Source organism: Cricetulus griseus, chromosome X, assembly GCF_003668045.3.
Source record: "Cricetulus griseus strain 17A/GY chromosome X, alternate assembly CriGri-PICRH-1.0, whole genome shotgun sequence".
Classification (NCBI taxonomy): Eukaryota; Metazoa; Chordata; class Mammalia; order Rodentia; family Cricetidae; genus Cricetulus; species Cricetulus griseus.
Window position 1 is genome coordinate 86,543,384 of NC_048604.1, and position 27,296 is coordinate 86,570,679.

The following is a 27,296-nucleotide window of genomic DNA, read 5'->3' on the forward strand; positions in this document are numbered from 1 at the left end:
AATCACCTACCTTGTGAAGATGAAAATGGATTTTTCCAAGTCTGTGTACACATTCTAATATTTAGATGGATTCGGGTACATCATACAATCTATATTGGACACCACCTTTGCCCAGAGTAAAGCTTATTCAGTTTAACAATACTCAACTTTCTTACATTAGAAAATTGATAACATTTCACTATGCTATTTGGATATTATATCCCAAAACTTGACAGATGATTTAAGTCATTCAAAAAGAAGTTAGGAACCCGTGAAAATATGTATTCCTAAGCCCTAAATTTAATTTTTCATTAAAAGTTTCAATTTTATCTCAGATGACATTGCACTTCTGAAACCCTCTTATCAGTAAGTCCTAACATGAAAATTTGATAATGTCTTAAGGGACTTTTCAGGATACACAATTTTGCCAACATTTTATTTTCTAAACAAAAGGACTGAAATTAGGGAAATGGAACGTTGTTGACATAGTACAGCCTTGACTTAATTAATCTGACTGCTCATGCTACATGGCCATTATGGGAAAACAAATTGAAATTGCTTTCCTCTTGCATGTTCACAATGAAATCTCTGAAGTTAAAGGATTTTTCCTTGTCACATCCTATGAAGCTAGGATTCCACGTCTGCAAATTCAGAGAAACTAGGTCATGCGTAATTACCAGGCAAGACATGTTTATAAAGGTGATTTTCTCAAGAGAAATTTCCATAAAAATGGTAAGCATTATATTGAAAATGTAATACAGACAATGAGTGATGCCAGGTAACTGCAAAGGAAAATCACTCCAACAAAAAAAAAAAAAAAAAAAAAAAAAAACAGAACGAGAGAATTTACTAAATATGTGTGTTTTAGCTTGTACTATTACACATTACTTTAGCTATCATAGCAGAAGAAAATTTTAAATGCCACAAATTTGAAGATTCATGATATTTAAAAAAATCTGTGACAAATACATTTATATTCAAACTGGCATTTTGAAGAAATTTTGTCAATAGAGTGATTCTACTTATATCTTCAGGCAAATTTTCTGGTAAACATACAATTGAATTCTCATGAATGTCTCATTGACATTGCTTTCTAAGCATACTATTTATATAAACAAATGGTTAGTGGTAGATACTTATTTTGATTTCACATGTTTTTCATGAAGATATTTGGAAGTCTATTTACAGATCCACACTGAATTTCAGGAGTGCCTCTTTAAAAGGGGTATTCAAAAATATGCTCTAATACAATCTGCAAAAACTGAAATCTGCAAAATACATCATAGCCTGACTGTACATTTTAATGCAAACAGCTTCAAAACAGGAAGAAAATTGTCCTTGATGTTATCACTGATTCTTCATTAGACTCATTAGTGAAAGACAGGAAGGATCATAGATGAGATTTTATGTTTTTTTAAAAAAAGCTATAATGTTATTTTTGTGCTGAGGGTGTAAGTCAGTAGTAGCATGCTTATCCAGCATGTGTAGATACCCCAGGATCCATCCACTGCACAGGAAAAAAGAAAACATACACACACATGTACACACACACACACACACACACACACACACACACACACACACACACACACACACCATGAAATCAAAAGAAAATTTCATTTAGGAATAGGCAGTGGATCATAACATAGGAGAAAGAAAGGTGAAGATACAGGAAAAGTGATACCCTTTCATAAAAACATCACTGTAAAATCATTTGCCTTATACAACAAATATACACTAATGATTTTAAAACAAAACTATAAATGTATCATATTATGCTGGGTTTTCTGTTTATTTTAAAGTACAAAATGAACCAAAGATATGCAATTTAGAAGTTTTGTCTACAGGGTTGACAGAGAAGAGAAGACATTGAATGAGAGCATTATCAGTGAAACCACTTTTATTTTTATTTCTTCCACATAGATAACTTCAGGTCAACTACAAAAATCATGAAATGAAGAAATGATCATGGGACTGCACATTCAAGAATCACTGGAGTGAAAAAAAGGTTTCACCAGATGACTGTTAACAAAACAAAAAAGGAACCAGAATACCATAAAGTCATATTTATGTAGTAAACATGTCAGATATTTAAAAATAATAAATACAGACTAGTAGGAGAGGAACTAATAGCATAAAACAGCATGGAGTACATTTTATTTTCTGTAAGACAGATGAAATTTCTAGGCACAGTTTTAGGCATTAAGGAGGACACAGAGGCATAGGTTAGTGTGCACTGCTCTGTACAAAAATACAGTCTGAATAAATTACATTGCTAGCAATACAATTAGACACTCACCAGTCAGTTTACTGCATGTTTAATAATATACAGGTACATGCTAATCCATATATATCATTTATATTTCAAACACATAAGTCTCTCTATATTTGTCTTTAAAATTTACATGTTGACCTTACAAAAAGCTAAATACTTGTGCAAGAAATCTGAATAACTAGCCCTGCTGAATACTTTTATGATATCTCTCTCTCTCTCTCTGTCTCTGTATATTATCTTTCTAAGATAAACCATGGGTTCTGATTAACAATTCTGCTTAAGAAAATACCAAACAAACCTAAAGCTACAAAGACATGATGCTACTATAGCTGAAATTGTCACTTGTGTTTATTCTGATAGACACAATACTGCTTTGGATGAAAAACAATTTTCTGCTAAGCTTTGCTAGCAATGAAAAAGTTCCAAATACTAGTCATGGTAAAAATATTGTGTAGGGCTCGTTAAAATTAAAGAAGAAATCTACTTTTCAGTAGAGTACAAATATGTGTGCTTCAACCTGTAACATATTCTGTCACCTTTTGGCTTGTCATGTGGACAGAGAATGACACTTCAATAATACTCTAAATATGACACTCATCCGACTGCACACTGTATCCTCTAACAAGCCTCATTGGTGCCAGCACCATAGTACTGATCTTCCATTATTCAAGAATAAAGAGATCATCTCAAAACAGACCATGGTCAGTAGTTGAAATCCCTATCCAAATATCATATTCCTCATACTGTTCTGACAATATGCAAGGAACTTTATAAGAGTCTGCCCCAGATTTTATGAATTTAAGAAAGCTATTTCAAAATATTCTACAACACTAATAGCCATCTGGAAATTTTCCATTCATTTCCTTATGATGCTTGATTGAATTACACACTTTCATAAAGTTTGATCTCTATGATGCATTTAATAACTTTTGTTTATCACTACTAAAATACCTATGACTAAGGTATTCATATTTACTTTCTGATTCCACACAAACTTCACAATTGATTTTGGCATTTGAATAAAGTCCTTTGGGGGCAGGGAAAGACTATTGTTTCTGGTAACCTTCTTAAGCTGAAAGCAGAAGTCTGCTCTGGGAGGTAAAGCAAATTTTTGAAATCTATTGTCCTGCTCTTATTGGATTATATAATATATTAGCAAATAGGTACATTTTAAAGTTTTTGTCCCCAATGCTTCTTTCTTCATGAGGGTCACAAGAGAGCATACTTGTTTTAGTGTCTCTGTTAACAAAAATAATCATTTATAACTTTCATATCAGAATTGTATATTTTATATAAAAATAGGTTTACACTTAAACTACCCAGATTTGTATAATAAACGGAATGAACACAAGTTTGCAGTAGGAAATTAATTGCAAACTTTTTCCCTAATGTTGATATTTTCTTCCCTTGGTAGAATCAGTGAATGATTTCCCTAACATAAATTCATCATACTTGTGTGCACAAATCAGTTAGCCCATCAGTTAACTTCAGAGGACCAGGTGACAATTGCATACATTCTACACATCTACAGAGACATTAGACATTTATAGAAATCTATCACTATTGTGTTCTTTTAAAATGAAGACATTTAAAATACTTCCAAAAATAGCAGCCTTGTATTTTAATGAATTTTACACAAAGTGATCATCCTAATTCCTACTTTCTTTTAAACTACAGTGCTTATAAAAGAATCATTAAATTTCAGATTAACAGCATTTCAATTTTTCTTCTTAGGCAATTCTATTAACACTTTCCAGTGATTCAATGGAGAACATAGAGCAAAACCTTTAAGGTATATGAACTTTTGTATGGTAAATAACTGTGAATACTGATCTAAGCCTCTTAATGCACACAAGGTTAGTGTTCAAATATCTTCACTAGAGCAAGTATTGATTATATGCATGATAGGAACATGTATGTGGAGGATTAATAAACTTATTACCATTTATACTAATGGCTCACAGTCTAGAAAAATAAGCTTGTTACATATGCACAATTGTTTGCTGCAAATTTAGGTAAATGATTTAAAGGGTACAAAAGCAACCCCTGTACATTTCTTCCTGATTGCCCTGGGGAATACAGATGCTCTCATTTTGCCCCATTCTGGAGGAGAAAGAGGCACAATTTCAGTACTACATAATGAAAAACATATCTCCAAACTTAGACTTCCTTATTGGCAAACTATAGCTTGCCATTTACAAAAACATCCCTAAAGGTAGAATTACCAGTTATGTCTTTGATTATCATTTGATGGCCAAAAGGCAGTTTTGCTTTAAAAAGCTCACTCAAGCAAGTAACCAATAACCCATGTAGTCACTGTGTGGTATACACAGGTGATATGGGCTCCAACAGTAGAATTTCTGCCAGGGCAAAGGAACTTTTAAATGTTTCCTATGCCAGCTGCTCCCCTGCAGTCAATAAGAGATTCTGACAAATTTCATTCCAACGAGTTTCTTACAATGGTTGCTATCATACAGACCCTTTACTTGATAAGAAAAATGGCATGAGCATATTGGTAGTTTGAAGCATGTGCCTACATCTAATCAGCATCTTTATTTGTGCAGTTATGATGTTGATGGCCAAAAGGCAAAGGACATTAAATCAACTTAGCAAACTGCTTGATGCTCCACTAGTGTTTTAGAAAACAGTGTTAGAAAAGATGCCGACATAAATCTCTTTTGTTGGATGATTGGTTTCTGTGTGTGTGTGTGTGTGTGTGTGTGTGTGTGTGTGTGTGTGTGTGTGTGTGTGCGCCCGCATGCGTGCGCACGTGCGTATGTGTGTATTGAGACTTGGTTTTAGTAGTAGTCTTCATAGTTCTTAGGGTTCAGGCAATATAGGATGGCACCCCCAAATGAAAATATAGTTGCACCCCAGGCCAGGCCATAACCCCAATTGAACTCGTGGTAAATTTTCAAGCTCACAGTTTCAATGAACTTGATTGGGTAAAGGACCAGGCTGCAGACCTGCAGAACAACTGAAAAAAAAAAAGCAAACAAAATTATGATGTTATTTATAGCAAATAAAACAGCATGTAAATACAAATTCATGAATAATTTTTAATAAAATAAACTTTGCCATATTTGCCTACTATGGCAGCTTTAACACTCAGAAATGTGATATTTTCCACTTGAAATCTAGGTATAGATATATATAAAAGAGGCTTAAAAGACATTTATATACCTAACAATAAAAAATTAAAGCATTGCTAATTCTAAACATTATTTGTTAAAATACTAACAACTTTTTTCTTTCTTTTGCTTAGCTACTCTAACAATATTGTAAACTTTTCCTTGTTAATAACTGGTGAGTTGCTATTAGCAATTAATGAAATTAGTAAAACATAATAATTCATGAATATACAAAGTAGTGATTCTTGTCTTGCAAATACATGAACAATTATCACTAATGACAAGTAGCAGCACTATTTATACTAAACTGTTTCATAGAAAATCTATAAAGAGCTAACAATAGTGGCAACAATGCAGACATATACCCTCATTATTTCTATTTTTATATTTAAGGAACTAAAGAATTCACCATTTTAGTAATTATTCTGGGCAACCTTTCTTGTAAGATGTACCTTTGTTCACAACCATCTGATTAAGCCTAATATTCCAGGGAGACTTATTGTGATGTTTTGGCTTCTATTACTCTAATTATAAACTTTCACCTTTTCTACTCTCACACAGTCCACACCTCTTGTCTTTAAAAGACACTCAGAAGTCATCTTTGTCAGGAAGCCACAAATAATTATACTCTTTCTATTAGATCTTAAACATATTTGCATATATATTTCCCACTAGCTTCCAAAAAAGAATTAACCCAATGAAGGAAAGAGGAATAATGATCCAGAAAAGGGTAGGCCAAGAAGACTACTATGGTAGAGTCAAAATTTAGACATTAGTTCCTAGTTACCTCTTGGTTCTAACTCAGGAATGAAGGGGAATTGTGATGAGTCATGTTTAATAAAATTAAAAAAAAAAACTAATCAGAAAGGGAAGGAAGGGAAAGGCTTGTTTTAAGTATCTAAAATTAAAGTACCATGGATCCTGTGGGTATTTTTATATGAAAGTCACTACATTGGATTACACAGGAGATGAAGTCACCCATTTAAAATTCATAACTTCCTATTGGATCAACTATTATATAATTTCTGTTTTATTTAAATTAATTTGATTAGAATGTGTGGGGCTAAATTTGCCACATTTGCCTACTATGGCAGCTTTAACACTCAAAAAAAGTGATTTTTCCACTTAAAATCTAGGTAGAAATATACAAAAAAGAGGTTTAAACCTTATTCAGTCATGCTCATTCGGTTATACGCGGCTCACACCATAATGGCAGATCTGTAGTTACAATAAACCCTAATATCCTACTGTAAAAAGCATTTGTTTTCTGGACATTTGAAAAAATTAAAGATAGCTCTAACATATGGAACAAAATTTTTGTTAAAAGTGATTATTGCTTAGTTCGTATGAAAAATATTATAAATTCCAGCAATTCAGGAACAAAAATGTAAACAAATAAAAACCTTGGTATATACTATAGTATATGTATATAGTTTTGATATTTTAATTAACTTAAAAAGCACAAAGGGATTTCAGACTTTAAGTTCTATCCTCACTTGCTCTCAGCATCTGTAAAGGATCATATTGCCAATATGATTAACCCTCCTATCAAGTCTACATGTCAGTCATCTTCTGTGTCATAAAACTGATAAAGTAGCACATGGTTCCTCAAAAATACAACTTTCTTTAAGAATGACCATAGAGAGCAAATACTTTATCTGGATCCAGATAGAATTCCAAATGTGGCTGCCTGCTAGTTCAGTTCTATTCTAGGCTTACATCTGACTTCCATTCTTCTGCATCACTACTGAGAGTAGATAAACAGGAAAAAGGAGAATCACTTGACACTGAAAATAGAAACCACACCTTCTTTTTGGTCTAAAGTTTTAGATCGTAAAGCCTCTGCCAATAGCAGAATTATATAACCTCATTTCATCTATTTCTAACCAGTAAGTAGTACAATGTACACTAATAAAAAATGTTTGGCTCTAGTCTGGAGATCTACAAAGATGACACCAGCTAACTATCTCAGCAATGGAGGAAAGGCTTCCTTAAATGCCCTCCCCTGATTATGAGATTGATGACTGACTTATATGCCTTCATCCAGCAGCTGGTGGAAGTAGAAGCAGACACCCATAACTAATCACCGATTTGAACTGGAACCCAGATGCAGAGAAGGACCAGTGAAGAGCACAGAGGTCCAGACCAGGGTGGTAAACCCCACAGAAACAGCTGACCTGAACATCTGGGAATTCTTGCTCTGCAGTCTGATAGCTGGAATACCAGCATGGGACTGATCCAGACCCAAGGAACATGGGTTTCTGTGAGGAAACCTCAGAAATCTATGGGAACTCCTGTAGAAGCCCAATATTTATCCCTAGCATAGGTGTGGACTTTGGGAGCCCAGTACATATAGAGGAATACTCCCTGAGCCAAGGCACACGGGGGTGGGCCTAGGCCGTATCCCAAAGGAAACGAAGTACTCTGATGATACCCTATGGAAGGCCTCACCATTCAGGCTGAGCAGAAAAGATATGTGACAGCTAAGGTTTTAGTTGGGAGGGCGGGTAGGGGAGGAGGGGTGGGAGAAGGGAAATGGGATTGTCATGTAAAACAATCCTGCTTCTAATTCAAATAAAAAAAGTTGGATAAAATGTTTGGCTCTCTGACTTAGTGGAGGAAAGGAAACTCTCCTGTTTAAATGTTGTAATATTAAAGAATCAATTACTACACCCATGTAAAAAACCAAACATTAGGTACTGAGCAAGGTTTTCTCCCCCTTTTAAAGGCTTGTCTTCTTAGATTTTTTTTTTTTACTTTCATCACTAAATCATGCCTAAGGTATCCAGTATACAATTGAAATAGTGATGTAAATTGCATATATCATTTAATTTATCTGATAAATTAATCCATTCAATGAATATTTGAATGCTTCTGAGTTATACAATCTAAAGCATTATTGATGGCTTTTGAGGAAAATTGTTGCTGTGTAGCCCAGTCTGGCCTTTACCACATGATTCTCTTGCCTCAGCCTCCCCAGTACTGGCTGGGATCACAAGTATTTACTACAGTGGCTATAGTTTTAGTTTGTACGCATTTACTGATGGACTGCCTTCATACATGAAAATAGCAGCTTTGTTTCCCTTGTTAACAATCAATAAACATATTAATCTACTCTGTATACAAAACCAAGTACTACTAAGATCCAAGAAGAACCAGAAAAAAGAGGTGAGAGCTGCTTTTTATATTAACTAAGGAATCAGATTCTTCTGGGAAGGTGACAAACAGGAGCATAGATATGAGTCCTTAATGGAGTTATAAGTCAACATATCAGGAATTAAATGTCCAAGGAACAGGCAGTATTAAATTCCTGAGAAGAAATGTACCTCTGGAATAAGGAAGATGTCAATACTGTGGTCCTAGTTCACACAGCAAAGAGGGTATAAACCAAAACAAAGAAAGCAAACAAAACCCAATACAAAACCATCAAGCATCAGTTCCTGGTCAGGTCTCAACCTGAAGACCACAGTTAGTGTTTTGGATTTCAATCTAAGAGAAAGGCAGCTGCTAGAGAAATGTGGGCAAAGAAATCATAACCAACTGGAATTAATTAAAAAAGCAACCAGCCAGTCCCTAGGCTAATGTGTTAACCTAGGCTGTTTTAAAGATTCATTTCAATATGTTTTATTTAGCAAAAATCTGAACCTCCATGGTATAATGTAATGACATAAGTTCCTGTTAGAGGGCAAGTGGGTATACACATCCATTAAGGGTTCTGTGGCAAGCTTTCTTGAATAACTTGCTTAGACCTTTCTTGTGTTAAAACAAGATGAAAATTTACCCTAAAATGATTTATCCCTATGAATTCTGTTATCCTTTCCAGAACCACAGAGAAAATTGCATGCAATAGAAAAACTGAGAAAATATAAACCTAGAATGGCAATTGAATGTTTTCTTCATTTATTACGATAATATAGTAAAAGACAAATGTCTCCTTACTTAAAAGAAATTTCTGCAAGGGGCAGACCAAAGTTTGCAGTATAACACAATGACACCATGCCATATTTTTATCTCACCACCAATCAATGAAATATAATATAAATTTAATGGTCATTGTGGTAATGCTTTGCCCTTCATCAGATACAGCACTTGGAAAGTTGTGAAGCATTTCAGAATTGGAAGAAAATCTGCAATTTACTTCCTTATTTTTCAAAAGATACAATGAAAATCATGAATATGTAATTGTATGGCTAGAAACATGAGAGGAGCTTCAAGATACTAATTTCTGTGTGTATTGTCTTTTGTTTTATCTGCTTGCTTAGATTTTAGATAAAGTCCGTCTATGAAGTATGCCGTAGCTGACCTAGAACTCCATATGTAGGCCAAATTGGTCTTGAAGTTGTATCAATCCTCCCACCTCATACCTCTTTCTCCTAAGTACTGAAATTACAGGCATGAAACACAATATCTGGCTTCCCATTTTAAACAGGTGTTTGTCAATTAAAACATTCAAAACATTCATGTCAATTATGTAGTACAAGTCAGTTTGTGGACTTTATGACATATAAAGCTTCTGACTTCCTTTAAGTATAATTCCTGAAACTGCATTTGCAAGACAGACCCACCTGCAATACAGTTGTTACGTAAATTCAAAATCAAGATGATTCTGCTAGCTATTTTGGATATGATAGGTAACCTGTAAGATAATTCAGGAATCTTAGTCTTTTATGTCAGATTGATTCTCTCAATTGAAACCATGGCTCTCCAATACAGTAGTTTGATAGCTGGGCATCACTTCCCACTGTTTACAAACTATTTTTGAGTATCCATGAATTCCTGGTATAGAAGTATGTAGAATGCTTTCTAAATGGAAGTGGTATGTCTGTTTTTAATACAGGTATTGCCCATCTCAGCAAAAGAAAAGAAATGTTTCTTTTCATATATATCATTCTCTATATGAGCAGACACAGGCATTGGTTGGTGGCAAACAGCTTGTTGATATTTGTAGAGGAAAACATTTTGTTAAAAGAAATTATTACTATTTTCATAAATGCCAACACAAACTGAAAGGAAATGCTCTTAGATATAGATATGCATTTATAAGGTCACTGAAATGAATTCCAAGCAAGGTAAGCCAACTGCTTCAATATATTTAGTTTCAATTATGTAGACTTTCCAAGTTTTTCAATTGAAAATCCAAATTAATAATTGATTACTATGGGCAATCAACGCAGTTTTTAAAAATCAAACAAATGTAATGATTTATTTGCTTTCCATAGTATTTTACAAGTAAACAATATGATCAATCTTGTTTATATGAAAAGCCAACATTAAACTATTGGTTATTTCAAAACAAGTTTCGATAACCAATGCCAAAAGAAAAAGAGAATAATTAAATATGAGGGTATGACCATTTTTACATTATAGTAATCAGTATAGAGCTCATTGTAGGGCTCGATGCATGGAGTAACACTATATGTACCTTTTTGCAGGGTTTCCTTTCATTAGTTTATCATTTACTAAGATGTGATCTCTAAAGCTAAATCAAAAACCTTATTCTGGCCAAATCTTTACCAATATATTGTTTTATAACCAGTACTTATTTTCACCAATGTTTCTATTCTTGGAAAAATATATTTGAAGGAGAAAAAAGGCAACTCCTAGTTGATTTTCTACAAATGTCTATACGGTGTTAGCAATGGACTTCTTTACAGAGTTTTCACTTGGCATGATGCAGTGAGTCAAAGGCTAAATGGAAAAAGAGCTAAGTGTTCACAGTGACATGGGATAGTAAAAAATAAGTAGAATAACTCTATGCCATCCTACAATAAGAAATGTCTATTACTGTAAAAATGGCTTGTAACAATCCCAGTTTTAAAGTCTCTCATATCATAAAGTGCAGTTTATCAGAAAGAATTCAACTTTTATCTCATTGCTCTGCTCTTAGGTCTAAGCTTAAAAGACAAATGCACACTTCAGTTAAAGCATCTACATTTGTTCATTCTAAAACAGACAAAGAGCCACTGGTAAATCAATGAAACAAGAAATATGCTAGCAAATAGTGATGACTACCAAAGGTGTTTTTTATTTAGTACTATATTGTCCCCAATTTAGGCTAAAAATGTTTTGTGGTAATACTTTGACCAGTGTTACAGACATCTTAATACAATTTTTATTCCATATCCGACATCCACATTTTTATGATTTATTGTCTTGTAGTCCCAGGTATGCCAGGCATTACTTGACCTTAAATAGATCATTTAAGCAAGTAAATTAGACATATTTCTAAATTTCATTTCAGCCCTTTGGATTGTTTTTGGTTTATTTATTTTATTCATTAATTTTTTTGGTTTGTTTTTTGGACTTTTGAGACATGTTTTTCTGGCTATCCTTGAACTCGCTCTGTAGACCAGGCTGACCTCAAACTCAGGTAGCTGCCTTCTGGCTCCTGAGTTCTGGGATTAAAGGCCTCTACCACCACTGCCTGGCTTGGACTTTATGCCTACATTCTGATCAGTCTTATTTTTGATAAGAGGAACACAAGCAGCAGGGGGCAGTAGAACACTTTAGGTTTTTGTAGTTTTAGCTCACACTACCCTTTAAATCCTGAGAAATTTGATCTATTCCAGTTTTAAACAGCTTTGAAAACACCCTCCAAGAGCCTAGATGGTTCTGTCAGTATTTTCATTATTGACAGTCACAGGGGCTTATTTTGTAGGCTTCAAATAAGATATGACTGACAGGGAAATTTGAAGATACCACAGGAATATTTCAGTTAAAAGTCAAAATGAATAATATATTCAAGGATATTCTTAAAACTGAAAATCAAAACTTGTATCATATAATGAACTGGGCTTGTAACAATCCTTAAGACCATGAGCCAACCCCCAATCTCCCACCATTCACACATAGACACACACACACACACACACACACACACACACACACACACACACACACACACACACACATTTTCTTCTTAAACACAGCTGTGGTCTTTTGTTTACCTTGTTTGATATTTCAATTTAAAATGTGCTTCACAGAATAATGGCTGTCAAATTAATAGACATCCAACTGCCCTCATATAATTAACTTCTTTGATGGTTCACATTAACTGTCATGATTTTCCCATTATTTTACAAAGGAGTATATTTTTAAGAAATTCCCTTTTCTTGTTTCATGCCAGATTTTTTTAAAGATATTGTTAGTGTCCTAAATTCACAAAGGAGGCTCGGGTTCAGGTTAGGGGAGTCTGGATGATTAAAATAAAAATAGCAAAGGACAAAGATTTGATAAACACTTCTGAGACAATTTCTAGCAGCCCTGTGTAGGTTTTTTTCGGGGGGGGGAATTTGGGGTTTTTATTTTGGCAGTGCTATGAATTGAACCTAAACTCTGGGTCCTATAGCCTCAAGTCATGCTAAGAAAGCACTGTAATACTGAGTTGTATCTCCAGCCCCAGAAGTTTATTTATTCATGCTTTAGCAAGAAGTTTAGAAGTTGCCACTGTTATGTGACATGCTTAACATGCTGAAAACTGATAATATGAAACTCCTTTAGCCAATTTACCTTAAAATGTAACAAATGCCTCTCAATTTTTATGCAAGTAGCAAACACATACTGATTCATGAGAAGGGAGAATGGTAGAAAGGTTCATGAATCTTTAATGCTGGTTTGAATATAATGAATATATTTACCTGCTGCAAAAAGCATGACAGCAACAGGTCTGTAGAAGCGCCTTCGAGATCCCACGCAGATGGAAATCAAACCCACCAGGAAGGCAATGAGAATGATGGCAGCACCACCAAGGAGTAAAGCCAGAGTAGCAATCTGCCAATCTGGAAAGTAAAATAAAAAGAAAAGAAAAGCAAGGCAATAAGGCTACAAAGAATCAACAGAGATCTGTTCAGCACCTTTCACTTTCATGCAGCTCAATGAAAGTGATTTTACTGCATGCTAAGCATCTTTTGGGGTTTCAAATGTTTTGCAACAAAAATTAATATTAATGTCCTTATTCAGAAATGGTTCCTCTGCTAACTCAGCAGAGTTTTTAGGGCAGAGGTTTGCCACACTTCTTACATGGGCTCCACTAATGTTAAATTGAGCATCCCTCACTATGACCTACTTATTTTCAATATTAAGATTTAAATATTTATTGAATTAACAAGTTCACAATTCTTAACTATAGAAAATAAGGATAAGCATAAAATTTCCATTCAGATATAGATTTTAGATACTTTCATCAGCAAGAAACTCCCCCCTTGTGCCCTTTCCCCGTCAACACTTGGACTAATGACAAGATCCAGTGCCATGACCAATTTATTTTGCTCTGTTAATAAATGATATGAACTATTTTGCTTCTTTCTTTTAAGCATGTAATGATCATCTCATTATTATATGTGACAACAAAACATAATTTTAAAATTCCTTTCCTTCTTGGAAAGCCTTCCTTAGCCTCATAAAAACTCCAAGTTTTAATTTGCTATCCCTCATTGCTAAAAAAAATTCCCTGGTTAATTCCTATCAGGAACGTTAGTTAGTGCTTTATTTATTGCATTTCATGTGTTTCTGACTGCTTTAGTCACCCTTACCAAAATGGTTTCTAAAGTAAAGAATTTCAGGGAGGCAGACTAGACTCTAATTGCTCAGCCCCTTTCTTTTATCAAGAACAAGGAAAGCTATAATGACCGATTGCCCTGCCTCTGATTCAGTTAAAAGCTAAATCTCATTGACGACAATTTTATTCTTGTAAGGATGTAGCAATGGTATGAGAGAAAGATTTTCAATTTTCCAGTAAAGAAAAGGAAGATGAAATTATTATAAAGTACACATAGATCAGGAAGCATAACATAAGGAATACTATAGGGATTGACACACTACAGTGGTGGTACTTTGAAGGAAATTCCCAGGATGCCTCTTCTGCTCCTCAGTTTAATATATGCACAGGAAATGGAAATAAAATTTAATCTAATGTTAAACTGCAATGCATTTTACTCAGAGTCCATAATCCATGACACTTTGATGAGTCCCTCTGAAATTATCTCCTTCTAAAAAGCTTCTTGTATTCTGAAGTATGAGAACGGGTTAGCAGGTAAACCTTAAGATGTTATTTTTGTATTTATATTTGAAAACTCTTTCACATCCTTGCCTCCAAAAAAGTTCTGGATGTTTCACTGATTTTCAACTAGAACCTGCACAACAATCAGGAAACAAATACATAAAACATATCCACACATCTTAAAATATAAACATAAATAACAAGAAAGTACAGAGCATTTTTAATGCATCTATTTGTAACAAAGCCATATAACTTCAAACAAAAAGTGTTATATGTCTGTCAACCAGAAGTTAAAAGGATAGCCATATAACGACGTTTTTATTCCATAATAGCACATAGCTTTGAATTAAAAAGACAAATAATGCTTGTACTTGGAAACCTCTAAACTACTTTCAAAAAGTTTATGCCTGGTATGTTATCTGACATTGGAAACTCCTAAGGTGAAATTTGTGAATTGAAAAAAAAAATTCAGTATGATTACAACAAAGCAACTAATAGGGAACAAAGAAAAGAGTAAAATCCATCTATGTGCATTTACAGAGCAGTGAAAAACCTGGCATTTAAGCAGCTACACTATGGAAAATGTATCACTTTAAAAGAAATCTTAGCTTTCTTTGAATAAAGGTACGACTAAGTAGCTACTTCCTTAAAAATATCAATACAAACATAATAAATTGATTTTCCTGATAAGTTCTTTCATGCAACCAAATTTCACTACTTTTACTTTCAACTCAAAGTAGGACAAGAAATAATCTTGGCCAGTATTGCCTATCTTTCATAGCCTCAAATACCCAAGTCATTCATTTATTTGCATTCTTTACAGACAGACTGAGAAATAAACTCAGCAAAATTTTTTGGAGAAAAAGCCAAATACTTTCAGATTTGTAACTGCTTAACTAAGACAGTAAAAACCTAGCCACAGACACATAAATGAACAAATGCTAACAATAATAAATTACAAAAATGATTTCTGTGAGACCTTCAGACAGCTCAGCAAGTGAAGGCACATATTTTCCAGGCTTGAGGAACTAAGTTCAATGACTGGAATACATCTGATTGAAAAAGACAACTAACTCCACAAGCAAACTGACCATAAAAATGTATACACACCTTGCACACACCTTGCACAATCTCTCTCTCTCTCTCTCTCTCTCTCTCTCTCTCTCTCTCTCTCTCTCTCTCTCTCTCTCACACACACACACACACACACAAAACAAAAAAGGAGGGGTACGCTGGTGTTTACTATGTCCTAGACTATGGTCTAGTTCATTTTCAAATGTTAAGCAATTTTTCTAGGCAAAGGCTAATTAAACAACTGAAATCACATAATAATGCCAATGGAATGTGTAATACCAAGTGATACTTATCCAAATTTGCAAATAAAAACAAAACAGATCATAATTTCATATAAAGATGAATTTTCTCAAACAATGATTTTTCCTTCCATACAGGAAATAGAAAATGCAGTAGTAGAAACAGGAAAATAAGTCATTTAAAAAACTAGAAATTAAGAAAGTAACATCTTGCAGGCCAGGAAATACATTAAAAGCATATGAACAGAAGCAGTTCTGTGTTTTCTACTAAGTGCCATATATTTTTTGTCTGGCTTTATTACTAAAGAAAACTATCTCTCTACATTCAAAGTCAACAAGGATAGTCAGCACCATCATTGCTGCAATATTGCCCCACTTCCCTTTGGTCTGCAATCGGAATTATAGCTCAAACAGAAAAACTGTTTTGTTTTCCAGGAGGTACTAGAAATGGGCCTTGACAGTCTCTGTGCTGGCCAGAAGCTTGGGCTTGAAATAGCATACCAAAACTATATTCTTAGTAGAAAATGCCAAGTTTTAAGTTATTTTCAGTACATCCACTTGGAAGGATTCACTCAGGCTGGTTGCCTAGGACCCAAACTTTACAGTTGACACTCAATTCACAAGCTGAAACAGTGGTTAGGAAGAGCTACTATAATCAAGGACATTTGGTATGCTTTTCAGGAGTCTGTTTGGCTCTTTGAAGCTATGGACAGGGCTTCTGCTTAGAGTCTCTACCCAGAATTCATGATTTAAGCCTTAGGGCTAGGCCAAGAGGTAATCCTGAAATCACAGACAAACAGGTAGCATTTCTTTTTTTCTTTCTAAACAACACTATGAAATGGAGAAATTTTTAAAAAGAAAATAGAATTTATATATACTTAGTTCATTAAAGTACCAGGCTTGGGTTTGTAACATTTCTCAACAAGTCTAAACACTGGATTTAGCGTAAATGTATACAAAACACTAAGCATTTTCAGAGTAATACACTAAAAAGTCATGAATGTGCTTGTTTCTACCTTAGTGGGGGTTTTGGTATCTTTTTTATTTAATTTAAAAACAATCTTATTTTACATACAAAATCCCAGTTCCTGCTCTCTCCCATCTATCCACTCCCCGAAAGTTTATATCAAAAAAATGCCCTATCCCATATGTATAAGGCAAATTAAACTGTCATAATATTTGCAATTTTCAGGTGTTTTTTTAAAGTCATTTGCTTTACGTTTTCAAAATCAGTTCATTTCTATATTTATCTTCATTCTTTGATTTAATTCCCCCTTGGTACTGAGTCAGCTGCAGTATAAAACTCTGAGACTATTCTGTATTCTTTTTAATCATTTCTGTAAACAATGGTGTGATACTGTACTAGAACAGTAAACACAAAAAAACAATCCCGTTGAACATCAATGGCATGTGACACTGATTTTACCACTGTAGTGCTGTGTTTAACATTAGGCCAGCTGATTGCAAATCAGAATTTGTTTTCCTAAGACCTGAGAGAACAGGTGGTAATCAGTCTACAGAAAATACTGCATGTCCTTAGTGTACCAAATTGGTGAGAGCTCATATGGGCAGATAACATTACTTTGGAACTAGAAACCAAAGTGAAACAAGGCTTCCATAGTACGTGTCACATTCCCTCAAGAGAATATGGACAAAAGTGACAAAGAAATAAACTAAGAGGCTTTGGAGCTGAACTTAGGGAAGCCACAGCCTAAGACAACTGTGTACTTTTCTTAACAGAAACAAAAGTAAAAGTAAACAAACAAAAACGTCCATGCACAAAGTATTTCCTTTCACAGTAACAGGATAAAAATCAGGAAGCCCCTGCATTACAGCCTTAAGTTAAATATTAACATGCAGGTCAGGAACTAAATCTGAGTCCTCTTTCAAGGTATTTTTACTCTCTAGCATCAGTCTCCATTGTCTATAAATAGATTAGTATTCTACAGAATTGTGCTGACATATTTTTAGCAGTGTGATACGTGCAATTGGTCAGAAGTTGCCAGTACATTATGAAAATTCTATTGCCCATGTTACTTCTGCCTAGTTGAAGAATTGTTTTCTCCCAGGGGATTTCATAGTCAAAACTCATTAATGATTTCCAGGAAAGGAAAATATTAATAAGGATACGTTGTCTACTTTGAGCCAAGGTCAAGGCACTAAAAAAAGCATTCATTCTCAAATTATTCCAAAACTTAACTTCCCAAATCTTGATAAAGTTGTTGAACTCCATTCAAAGATTTTATGCCGAGATTAGTTCTACTATGGAAACATCTCTTAATCCAAAATAGTTAATCCAAAATAGTTTTCTTTCACAAAATTAAGCACCAAAAAGAACAGAAATGGAATTTTATTTTAAAATTCAAGTTCCATTATTTGGGTGAGTAGTATTTCTCCAAATGTATTATATGGTTTATATTAATATATTAATATAATGTTAAGGTACTAATGGATTGTTCTTTTTTTCTATGGTTCTCATTAGAAATTAAAATATGGATTTTTAAAACTTGTATCATCACAATCAAATTTGTCTGGCAGCCACTTGTATTTTCATCTTTAATTCTCCCAAGAAGAAATGATTTTAATTAAAATGAAACAAATCACCTAAGCAAAAGTAACTCAAATCACCAAAACTGGTGATTTTTATCTCACTCCCCATGAATTTTCCTCAAATTCTTCATGATCTACTTAAATAAATTTCAGCACTTCACTCATTCTTATCAAACAGCAACTAGATCTTCTGACTAATTTTATTTAATTTTGGTACATATTTATAGCAAAACTTTTGAATTTAATTGTGTTGATGGCAACTTAGAAAGCTAACTTATTACTGTCAATTCTTAAGGAAAGAAAAATCTCAGGTGAATTACCAATGTTCTGTCATAATTTTGTTCAAATCCTTAGCAATGCTTTTTTCTAGCTTTAAAAGAATAAACCCTTTTTTAAACAAAGGAACCTCTTGGCTGTTTCACATAGTTGTATATTAGAAACCTCAGTGGAAATGTAATTTAAAATCTGAGTACTGTAACATATGGTGTTTCCTCTCAAATAAAACTGTTATATACAGTGCTTAGCAAAGAGCCTTGGTATTAAAGCATGTTTTAACACTTACACAGAAAGCCAACATTATGCCAAATGACTGCTACGTCTTCGTGTGCTATATGAGGAAATTTTCACTGGCATTTGATGATTCTAGTAGCTAAAAAGCATTGTTACTGCTCAATAATAACTACTAAAAGGGATTTCTATAAAGATGTGTTGGTTATGGTTAACTAAAGGCTGTTTCTTTCCTGTTCTTACAAAAATTTAAAAAAGCAAACAAACTAAAAAGCCAAGATGGCAATTTAAAAACCTGGGTTTACGGGAGTACGAGTGGGTGGTCTTATAGCCACTATAAGCTTGGAAAGCAGGTATAGAGCAGCTAATAACATTCAAAGAATAGAAGGGAGATCTTTAAAAAGCCGCCCATAATAAATAATGACCTAGTAAATATGAGAGAATAACAGAGGTAAGCTAATCACACAGACAGCTCTTTCTTTCACTCCTTTAGGGAAGGAGAACTTCTACTACTTCATTTTCAGCATGTTGTAAACTTATTTCATTAATTAAATCATATCAATTACTTCACCCATCCCTTTATTCTCCCCACCTAGCACAGAACCAAGCACACAGACATACTGCATAAGTTTAGATCAAGATCATATATACCTCTTGCTATTAGGATGACTGTCAATGATGTTAACTTACTGGGGCTTTGTGAGAAGGTTACAAAAAAGGAAAGAAGTCTTTCTTTCTATAACATGGTATTGCTAAGAATAGTCTCCAGGTTTCATTCACAATAGACTATGGCAACGTTTTGGTGAATATTGGTTTAGAAGTCTTAAACATGACATGAAGAAATTCTCTTGTTAAAAACTTAAATTTTAAGTTGAGTGCCTGTTTTGGTACAAACAATATGGAATTGAGGAGATTTCACCTCTTATTTTTGCTACATCATTTTTCTAATAAAAGATACACTTTTAAAAAATAATGCAAAGTTTGTGGCATTATACTCAAATGACTCCTTAAAACATTACCTTATATTTCACAACATTTAATAATACTGAAAAAAGCCTAAAATATTTTCCTGGTTGATTCTTTGGGAAACCACAAATGTCCTTAATTCTTGTATATGCATGGAATTTTACAAATGAGGGTTTGTGTTGAAAATATTACAATAGAACAGAAAAATTGAGGATTTACATATTTCCTCCCAATCCCATATATATTTCAGAGCAAAAGAGTCTTCTCTAATTTCAAGAGTTCTAATAATTTGAAGAGTGATAGATTTATGTGTTAGTGCCTTAGGCATGAATTATTTAAACCATTCCTAATGAGTTCCAACCTTGCTTAGATGAACACTGTATGTGCCTATCTGGCTACACACATATATTTATAATTATATTCTTATGGACATTTCACACCACAAAAAATACATTCTAAATTCTTATAAATGACCAATCATTAAAGCCATGTATCTGCTAAGGGAAGAATTTATCCTAACTGTATCCTAGCTATGAATTATTTACATATGGATTGGAAAAATCAAGTGCAAGAGGTATGTATGTGGTTCTCTTTATACTTCAGGGGCAATAAATATTTTATAGATGTGCAGATAGACTGGATCAGAAGGTATGCTTCACTGGGAGGTGGAGTCCAAATCTTCCCTTAAACCTGAGCTTACCACATAGCTCTGTATAAGTAGTAGAATGCACTGAAAGACTTCCTAGATATTTCACATAGAAGACAGCTCTCTTCAAATTCTCACTCTGTGGGTACCTAGTTTAATTATCTTGAGACACCATGCTAACAAAACAAGTACTCCGGACAGTGTTTCAGTGAAGACAAGCCTTCCAATCCTACCACTAAAGTGGCAAACCCTTGAGTAAACGCATGTAGAAAAGGATCACACGGTCCCAATATTTCAGCCCCTGACCATAAAAGGTCATACAGCTACAACCACAGATAACTGGATCGATCAGTGGTGTTAGACTCATTATGTGCTTATCTGCATTCATGGCCTTCAGTGTCCCACAGCAAGATTTTTTTGTGCTGTTAGTTTCCTATAACTAGTAAATTGAGTAAATGTTCATCTCTATCACAAACTGAGAGCCTGATGAACTTACAAAAGGCCACAGTATTCTCAAAAGCATTGCATGCTCATTATTTTGACAATGGGAAGAAGTAAGGTATCTGACCTTTAAAAGTCCTTAAAAAAAGGTAGCTGCTAAGATATAAGTTCTCTGATCATGACCTACAAGGGGTTTTACTACAAGCTAGGTAACTCATACCAATATTTAAATCTGATACTAACACAAAATTTTTCACGATTTAAAAAGGAAAATTCCTCCCACTGAAAAATATCACTTTGAATACACTTTTCTAAAGACATAACATTAAAGAAAAACAATATTTCATATATTTAATCTTTATGGCATGCCATCTGACAAGCTTAACATGTTTTATGAACTTGCATGATTGGTGAGTGGCCGAGTTCAGGTCAGAAGGAACCTGACATCTCATGTATTATTCTTTGTAATAATACTTTGTCCTACCACAAGATTATAACAGCATAGTTCATACAAAAGCTTATTTTGGAGACTCATTTTGAAATATCTACAAAAATTTTCATTAATAGATCCCAAAACTACTGGGTATACTAGTGCAGGAATGGACTTCCGGGGCCCATTTCCCATGTTGGGTTACTCTCTTAGCCTACATACAGAGGAGGGCCTAGACCCTGCCCCAAATGACTTGATGATCCCTCATGGAAGGCCATACCCTTGTGGATGGGAGATGGGATGGGCGGTTGGTGGGGGACATAGGAGGATGGGAAGGAGAAAGAACTGGGATTGATATGTTAAATAAGATTGTTTCTAATTTAAATAAAATTTACAAAAAAATACTGGGTATATTTTCGTACTCTCTATGCTGTCTTATGAATAAATTATGAAATAAACAAAATCCAGAAGTTTATTTCCTGTCAACAGGTAAGATCTTTTGCTTCAGAAAAGTTTTTGTTTTGTTAATTATGTTGTGATTTTCTTGTTTTGCAATGCCAGACTTTGCTTTAAATGCCAGTTTTCACACTCCTGTCAAACCCGTTTGCTGCCGCCAGTCTCCACTAAGGGGACTCCCTGGGGATTGAAATCTTTCTGTGACTATGAGGCAAAGAAGAATTCTATTTGACCACAAATTAAACTGTCCTTTGGGGAATTTGAAATTCAAGAAGACATTAAAAAGAAGGAATCATCACACAGATCTTGAGTTAATTCATCCTGGGTTTTCTTCAGTTTATTAGTTAAGAAAGTTTGGGTGCTAACTAGTAATAGTACCTTTCCACACATGAATGCATTTGTCTTTTCGAATTTCTTTTAGAAGAAGCTGGGAGAGGGTACACTTGAAGTGGTTACAAAGCTAGCTCTATGTAAACATTCTTCGGTGTTAAGGCTTCTCAAGGAATACGTAAACCTTCCTCAACCAAATCGCATTGTGAGGTTTCTGATGAAATCACATTTCCAAGTTAAGGTTTCTTCTCAAAATATGCACAGATGACATGGATCTGAACTTGGAATCACTGTATGCTAGCTAGGTCTTCTAAGAATTGCAGGTGTTCAGGCAGTTCCATTTATCTGAAACTACACCAAAAGATAGCTTTTCTTATAAATTCCCTTTGAAAGGGAATTTTATACTAAAGTTAAAAACAAGGACTATATGTGCACACTCATTAAAGAACTCATTAAAGAACCTGCTATCCATTGAAAATAATATTCATCTGTTTTAGCACAGAGTGCCCTGCCATTTCAAAACTACCAATGACTCATGTTACAAATGCAGCTATACTTAGGGGAGTGTATCGATGATATTAATAATATTCCTTGAAAATTGTACTATTTAATCAAGCAATTTTCTGATAAATAATGGATAAACACACCCTTGTTTACTGTTCCAAATCACTGACAGTGAAGAATGTTTATTGGGCTGCTTATATGTCCTCTCTTTTTTTTTTCTTTTTTTGCTGCGTCAAAAATCAGACAGTAAAAAGCCATCTGCTTCATACAAAGTAACTACAAATTAATTGTTTTGAAAAGAAACAGAAAATGATCCTAAAATTAGAAAGCTTTGTTATATGGAGTTTAGGGAACTTGTATTCTTTATTCTCTTGTAATTGCTATGGCTGTGAAAACCTAACTACTATACTCTAGGGGAAAAAATTACCAAACTAAACAGGAAGCCGCAGTTAAAACATTATGAACATTTTGAATAACACTGAAGGCTTATTAAAATATTATCCAAAAAGTACTGGGGAAAGCCATTAGAAAAGAATTTTATGGCCTATAGTTTTGTGATTACTGAATATTCCAAAGTTCTCCAAACCCACTACCAATGACAACCAATTTGCAGTTTTCTCTTTTGTCTTCCTAGAAAAATTACAAGTAAAGATGAATGCCACTGCTATCCCCCACATCACGAATTGAGACTCCAGAGAAAAGCATTCAGCTGAGTGACAACCAGATTACTGGTTCATAATAGAAGTGCTGACGCAACCTCCAATATACCAGGACACAAGAGGCATGGCTCTGCTCTAGTTTAAAACTATAAAACCAGTTATAAACAGCAAACAAGGCATATTTGGTAACAAAATTAAAATGCAATTTTAAAATAAGTTTCAGTAGAAACTGCACCTCAGTAGGAAATGCTGTCCTCAGAAGGAAAACGTTCCTGAAATTTTCCTTCTTGAAATAAAACTTTGCCTCTTCAAGGCAGTTTTAATTCTAATTAAGACAAAGATTTTTAATTAAGCCCTGAAGATCCTGGGGAATGACCTTCAGTAAAACAATCCTTGGTTGTTTTCCCTAAAGTATTTACAGAGAGAATGAAGTGGATCTCTGAAAATAATCCTACAGACATTTTCCTTCTATCCCTCTGCTACTCAGCACAACAAACAGACTGAATAAGCTGCCAGCCTCTGGAACAGGCATTCCTAGGCTGATCCTAGTGTCCCTCTTTGTCTCAAACTCTGGTAGATGGAAGATTCAAGTGTGTATAACATCTTTAAGAGCACATTTTCTAAATGGGAACAACAATTTTCTGTATTTTAGCCCCCTCCCTTCACAACTTCTCTGCTACAACACAAAGTCAAGAAATTGTTCCACCTAACTTCTAACAAAATCATCTCTACTTGTAAACTATCTTGTTATCTTTAAGGAGGCACAAAACTATTCTTTAAGCAAAATGAAGCTAAAGAGGATTTCAGGAACCCAAACTAAGGGGAATGAAGACAAAATAAAGGTGGGGGTGGGGCAGAGGGTCAGAAAGTGTCCCTGCCTTTGATTTTCCCCTTACACAGTCCTATGGACTCCAGATTTGCATGGAGCTTATATCTCCTTACTTCTTTGTCCTGCTTAATCTTCTTTCTTTCTTTCTTTCTTTCTTCCTTCCTTCCTTTCTTTTCCTCTCTCTCTCTCTGTCTCTCTCCCTCCCTCCCCCTCCCTCCCTCTCTCTCTCCCTCTCTCTCTCTCTTTTCTTTCTTTTTTTTGTTCAGCTACAAACTTCTTTGTAGCTGAAATCAATGGATATGCAGGCAATTAGGAAAGATTAGCAAACAAACTGGAGCTGCCTTCACTTCATTCCCCACATTCCAGGCCAAGAGAAAAGGATAACAGCCTGAAGAGCAAATGGGAACTGAAGCTGATTTCTCCAACCTATCTGAAAAGTCTTTGTGCAATCAGAGGGCTATTATTTCAGGAGACAGAGAGAAGGGGGCAAAAGATTCATGTTGCTAAGGAGACCTGCCGAAGCTGGCATTCCTACATAAATTTCCATCTCTATTGAAGGTGGAAAAGAAAAGATATTTCTTTTCCAAAGTTTATTTGCATCCCATGGTTACCAAAGAAAGGCATTTTAACGTTTTATTTTGTCTTCAGTTGTATACAACTAATCCTGAAAGAATTAAAAGACCTAAGTGTTGACCTCCTGCTGCCAGGCAGTCCCCTTCACTATGAATCAATAAACAAAGAAACCCTTCAATAGGAATGCTGAGGTAACAGCAAAGAAAAAGCCCTTGTAGACACAAAATTAAATTTCTGGAAGGAATTTAACCAAGTGAACTAATCTCTCTTGTAACAAAAAAAAAAAAAAAAAAAAAAAAAAAAAAAAAAAAGAAAAGAAAAGAAAGAAAGAAAGGAAGAAAGAAAGAAAGACAAAGAAAAGTCCGGGATTTCGGGGCTTTTGTGATATTTCAACTCCATTGGAACTTGAAATGTTTCCAGTGGAGCTTCATAAATAGTCTCAGAGAAGACATGAAACTGTCAAAAACGAATTTAGTAAGTTTCTCAGGTCAGAGTGAGTGTGTGTGCGCGCGCGAGCACACGAGCACACGCCCGTGCGCGCGCGCACACAATCAGAAAAGCATCAGTAGAGCCTTCCTTTTACACACACTCCTTAATCTTTGCCCACACCAGCGGCTAAAGAATCGGAATTCGAGATGGCAGACTTTGCAGTAAGAAACTGGAAGTTGGAAAATTCCTACTAAGAATAACTGGGACGCTGGGGAAGGGGCGGGGGGGGGCTAACAAAAGACAAAAACAAAACTGGAGGATCATGAAGGAAATGAAGCCATAAAGTTCCTTTGGATCTAGTAACCACAGAGGGTGCTGCCTACTCTATCCCTTTTTCCATCTTCACTCAATTTTCCCCGCCTGCTGAATAAAGCACAACTTTCCAGGCAACTGTGAGTAACTAGCTCATGGAGAAAGGGGCAGGAAGAAGGGAGTTTCTTACTGTGGGAGTGAAAGAAAGGCAACTCAAAAGCAACAATGGTATCACCAAAAAAGGAAAGGAAATTCATCAGTCTCTCCAGGCTCTGGGTATCCTTCCCCAAAATTTACGGGGGGAGTACAAAAAGTGAAAATTCATTCGGGTTAACCCAGACAAAGTGAAATAGAACAGAAAGAAATGTGGGCCGAGAGGAAAACTTGGGCAAATTGCTCATAGACAGAGGATTGAGAAAGGAGGAGAACAGAGTGAAGAACCCACACATCTTGAATTTGGGGCGTTTTGCCTGTTTCTTTTTTAACGGGGGTGTGGAAGGCGTTGCATTTTCTTCACAGCCACATGGTTCTCGCCTTCAATGATAACAATTGCTCAAAATAGCATATACGTGTTACTCCAAAGCCAGAGAGAACCGCAAGGGAAAAGGAGAGGGCGTGGGAGGTCTCTGATTCTTGGCGACCTGGACTCCTTCAGAAGAGGGGAACATGCAGGGGTTTCCTGGGGGCCCAAGGGTCTGAATAGGGGAGTGAAGGGGAGGGGTGGGGAGGGGAGGAGAGGAAGGGAGGGGCGGGGAGGAGGGGTGGACTGGAGAGGCGGTGGCAGCAGGGGAGCACTGGGCAGTAGGGGCGCGGCGCGGGGGCCTCACCGCTGCCGAGTGTGGACTCGCAGTGCCAGATGTCCAGGTTGGCGGGCTTCCTGCAGGACTCCCAGAGGGACAGGTAGTACTGGTGGTCCGCTGTGACCCACGCCGGGCTCAGCACTGCTCCCAGGTCCAGACACAGCGCCAGAAAGATGCACACGAGCCCGACCAGCTTGAGCGGGGTCAGCACTGACACGCGCACCTCTTCCATGCCGCTGCCCGCCGAAGCCATGCCTGGGCGCCGCTGCCGCCCTCCCCGATGCAGGCAAAGACGCCCGGAGGGTCCAAAGAGCCCGAAGCCCGAACTCCAGACCACAGGAGCGCTGAGACACCGCTCCCGGGACTCGACCCTCGGGACTCTGTTTCACACGTCCAGAGGCCGGCGGGGCTCGTCCAGTGGGGATGGCTGGCCCGAAGGAAGTCAAGTCCGCAGCCGCAACGCCAGCGAACGCACAGCGGACCTTCTGGAAGCGGTCTGCCCGTGCCCGCGCCCGTGCCTGCTCCTCCCCGCCACGGCCAGCCTGGCTCCGCCCCAGCCCCGCCCCAGGCTGCAGGGGGAGGTTCCTTGCTAGAGAGGCGGAGGGTCCGCGCCCCAGCGGCAAAGGCTCTGCTTTCTGGCGCCTGGACTCCCTTCCCTTCTAGCACTATGCCACTACCCGTGTGGCCACCAAGAACAACAATTCTTTGCTGCCAGCCCGACCACGTTTGCTCCCGGGTCCCTCCCTTGGACAGTCTCTGGGTCACGCGGCTTTCCTTTTCTTAGGGAGCTGGTATTGACTTTTTTTTTTTCTGGAAGGCTTCTAATGTGGATTCCTAGGCTTCCTAGCCTGTGGCCTCTGAAGAAAAGAGAGGTCCCCACTCATCGACAGTATGCCCTCTTCCCGACCAATTTACATCCAGAATGAGGTTATGGAGGGAGGAGAAATGTAACTGGAAATTCTTTACACCCTCCAAATCCACAATGAGCCCATAAGCTACCATCCCATCCCCACCTTCCAGCTCCTTATTAAGCCCCTTCTCAAGCTGACCGCAGCTTTTGCTCTCCCTCTGAAGGACAAGTGGGAAATAAAAGTGGAAATGAGAGATTTCACAAATTGTAAAGCAAGCCCTATTTGCATCTCTGCTGTTCTGTCCATTGTACTTTGGC

General features: G+C 36.1%; 1 protein-coding gene across 1 annotated transcript; it reads right to left on the minus strand.

Annotated features, from left to right (window-relative positions):
* Window positions 1–1,897: 1,897 nt before the first annotated feature.
* On the minus strand, window positions 1,898–26,509 carry LOC113837664 (transmembrane protein 47). Its single transcript, XM_027432772.2, has 3 exons — window positions 26,156–26,509; window positions 13,023–13,163; window positions 1,898–5,231 (listed from the first exon to the last, which is right to left on the minus strand). The coding sequence occupies exons 1-3, from the start codon at window positions 26,379–26,381 to the stop codon at window positions 5,053–5,055; spliced, it is 546 nt and encodes a 181-aa protein (XP_027288573.1). The 5' UTR covers window positions 26,382–26,509; the 3' UTR covers window positions 1,898–5,052.
* Between the last annotated feature and the right edge of the window lie 787 nt (window positions 26,510–27,296).